The sequence below is a fragment of the Lycium ferocissimum genome, chromosome 12, assembly GCF_029784015.1.
Source record: "Lycium ferocissimum isolate CSIRO_LF1 chromosome 12, AGI_CSIRO_Lferr_CH_V1, whole genome shotgun sequence".
Taxonomy (NCBI): domain Eukaryota; kingdom Viridiplantae; phylum Streptophyta; class Magnoliopsida; order Solanales; family Solanaceae; genus Lycium; species Lycium ferocissimum.
In genome coordinates, this window is record NC_081353.1 from 17,950,456 (window position 1) to 17,953,761 (window position 3,306).

The window sequence follows — 3,306 nt, forward strand, 5'->3', positions numbered from 1 at the left end:
TAAAAAAAAATTCAAACTTGAAAAATCTATGTCAAAATTCACGGTCAAAGTTATAAAGTTTGACCCTCGTACTCAGAAAATGTTCACATAAATTGAAACGGGGAGAGTGATACTTTTATTGAATGATTCTTTCCCAACTCGTCTATATAAAGGCGATCGAGGATTTGACTGTCAGTGCACCAACCAAATATCAGTCACAAAAGCTTCTAAATTGTACTCCTTTTGAAGACATGAAATCAATATTTGCTCTCATCCTGCTCATTTCACTTGCCCTGGTAAGTTAAATTCTATGCATCCAAAAAATATTTAAACAATTAAATTATTTTAAAGAAATTGTAGATAACTCTATTATGAGTTTAAGTTTTGTACATCATTAGTGTATAATTCTTTTACGCCGTCAGATATCATTAACCTATTATAGCAGGTCCCGGAGGCTTTTCCCCTCTTTCAAATCTCGTATGACTCTTAGCATGAAGTTCATTCAAAGCTTTCTATGTATAAAATGTATATTAAATTATTGAATAGTAGTCAACTTTGATATTAAAAGTTCAGTTAGTAGAATTCTTCCACAGCAACGTAAAAAGTAAACCCTTTGAATGCTTGTCAATGAGAAAAATAAAATCTAAAGTTCCTTCACAAATATCCAAAATGATGGAAGATGTTGAGAACAATAGATGGAAAAATCCCCTCAAAAATGTTACTTTCATAATTTATGTGACACTCTTTCCTTTTCAGTTAGTCTAAAAAAGAATGATATCTTTTATAATTTGTAACAATTTCAATTCAAACTTTCAATTTTTTCCCTTGATGTGATGATATATAGCTAAAGAAATTTATGGCTTGTTTTAGACCACTAATTTTCAAAAAAAAAAAAAATTCTTAAATTTCAGTTAAACACCTTCACATAAATTGAGACGGAGAAAGTAGGATTTTAGTAAATAATGTTTGAAAAGGAACCATTAGTTTTGATTACGAGTCAACTAGGAAATTATTTTTGTTGGAGAGTAGTGAGTACAATAAGGATTCAACTCGCCTTTAATGATTTTTTTTATCTTAAATTATAGTTATATTAAAAATGTTAAATATCGTGGTATGATAGTTTACAAACGTAAATCCTCTATCATTAAATGATAACCTAAAATGACTAAAAAAGAAAAAAATTAACTACGGACAATTCTGTAGCTAAACAAAGAAAATCAGTTGCTAATCCTATTTAGGGACGAATTATAAAAAAATTATTTTACCTGCGAGTAATTTAGTGATGGATTAGCAATGAAGTTCATAGATAATTCAAGATTTTTATAGTGAATAAATGATAAGTAATGACTATAACAAATCAAATTAAAGTATTAAACTAATAGTGTAACTACTCATTACAGTATTCGCCGTACATCACTTAAAGCAAAAAATATAGTAATTGCTTGTTGCTTTAAGATACTCAACTTTCTTAGAAACTTGCTTAGTTTTTCGAAGTAAAATCTCTTATCATATTAGATATTTTTAAATAAAGCCACGGCAAATCTAACATTTAATTTGTATAAAACGAGGGATGCAACCTATTTACCTGAAATTTTTATTTGTGTGTGGAAAGAGTGTGACATGAACATAAATATTTGGTGCAAATTATTCAAAATGTCCGTAAAATTATCTGTGTACATCCATACCATATATTTATGCATATTTGTATAGATTAAACATGTACCATGTAACATAAATTCAAGCAAACATACTCTTGTCTATCCTCATTGTGCAGTACGCAAGCACCACAAATGCAAGAAGAGACCCTGGAGAATATTGGAGAATTGTGATGAAAAATGAGCCCATGCCTGTAGCAATCCAGCGCCTTATGCCTCGGCATACAGCTCCTTTCTCCAAAGAAAACACTAACCGTCACACATCATCTTCTGTGAACGACCTCAAGCTGCAAGAGGAACAATCATTCTCGAAACATTTCAAGCCAAGACCAACTGTAACAGCTTACTATGATGATGATGCTGGTGAAAAGTTCTTTGCTAAAGATTTTGAATCAAGGCCAACTGTAACTGCTTATTATCATGATGACGATGGTCTCAAACAAAAAAAATCCTCTTTTGCTAAAGATTTTGAACCAAAGCCAACTGTAACTGTTTACTATCATGATGACGCAGGTCTCGAACAAGAAAAATCGTCCTTTGCTAAAGATTTTGAACCAAGGCCAACTGTAACTGCTTACTATCATGATGGCGCTCGTCTTAAGAAAGAAAAATTGTCTTTTGCTCAAGATTTTGAACCAAGGCCAACTGTAACTGCTTACTATCATGAGGACGCTGGTCTCAAACAAGAAAAATCATCCTTTGCTAAGGATCTTGAACTAAGGCCAACTGCTTCTTAATATCATGATGACGCTGGTCTCAAACCAGAAAAATCGTCCTTTGTAAAAGATTTTGAACCAGGAAAATTGCAGCTTCTTACTTTGATAATGAAGCTAGTCTCAAAAAAGAAAAGTCGTTTGAACCAACGCCAAATGATAGTGTGTACCATGATTGATATTGCAGAGGCATTGTGCCTGCGTCATTTAATTTTCTTGTAAACTCCGTCTCAGTGAATGCCCTTTCAATTTTAAGTGATCTTTGTAATAAGGATTAATAAACAGTCTATACTATAATATTTCTTGAATTTAATGTAATGATTGTTTCCATTCGTACAAATTGTCTTTATTCTTAAAGTTAGTATTGGATCACTTCTACCTAAAGGTCTATCCAGAGGAGTTATTCCTCTTCACTTATCTTTTTGTTGTACCCCATTCCCCCACCTACATAAGAGTGTACTATATGCGAATAAAAAGTGAGAATAGAAAATAAAGCTTTCATTGAAAGTTATTACGTGCTCGTAATGTGTGATTTAATATGGTGTCAGAAGCCATGACAGGAACCTTTTCCACCTCTCTCTTTTCTCAATCTCAAACTACCACCATTTCTCCTTACTCTCCAACATCCCTATATCATGGTCATCATTTATATCTATCTCACTCACTTTCACCAATAACCTATTTTGGAAAACTCAATTGTTGCTTTTTCTTCGTGGCTAAAATCTCTTAGGCTATGTTGATGGGACTAAACATGATCCACACTCTCAGACTGTTGAGGAAGGATTAACTGATTCCCTCAGCCAAAGGGTCCAATAGGACCAACTCATAATGAGTCTTCTCAATTCTTCACTCGTTGAAGAGGCTCTGCTTATCGTTATTGGTTTGTCAACTTCCAAACAAATTTGGGATACCTTGAAAAAAAAAAAAAATTCATCCCTTTCAAACACCCAAATTATCAA

The 3,306-nt window shown here is 32.6% G+C and overlaps 1 protein-coding gene across 1 annotated transcript; it reads left to right on the top strand.

Annotated features, from left to right (window-relative positions):
• The first annotated feature begins 215 nt into the window (after nucleotides 1–215).
• On the top strand, nucleotides 216–2,721 carry LOC132040030 (organ-specific protein S2-like). The gene is made up of 2 exons (XM_059430632.1): nucleotides 216–275; nucleotides 1,754–2,721. Exons 1-2 carry the CDS (start codon nucleotides 231–233, stop codon nucleotides 2,369–2,371), a joined length of 663 nt encoding a protein of 220 aa, XP_059286615.1. The 5' UTR covers nucleotides 216–230; the 3' UTR covers nucleotides 2,372–2,721.
• The last annotated feature ends 585 nt before the right edge of the window (nucleotides 2,722–3,306 follow it).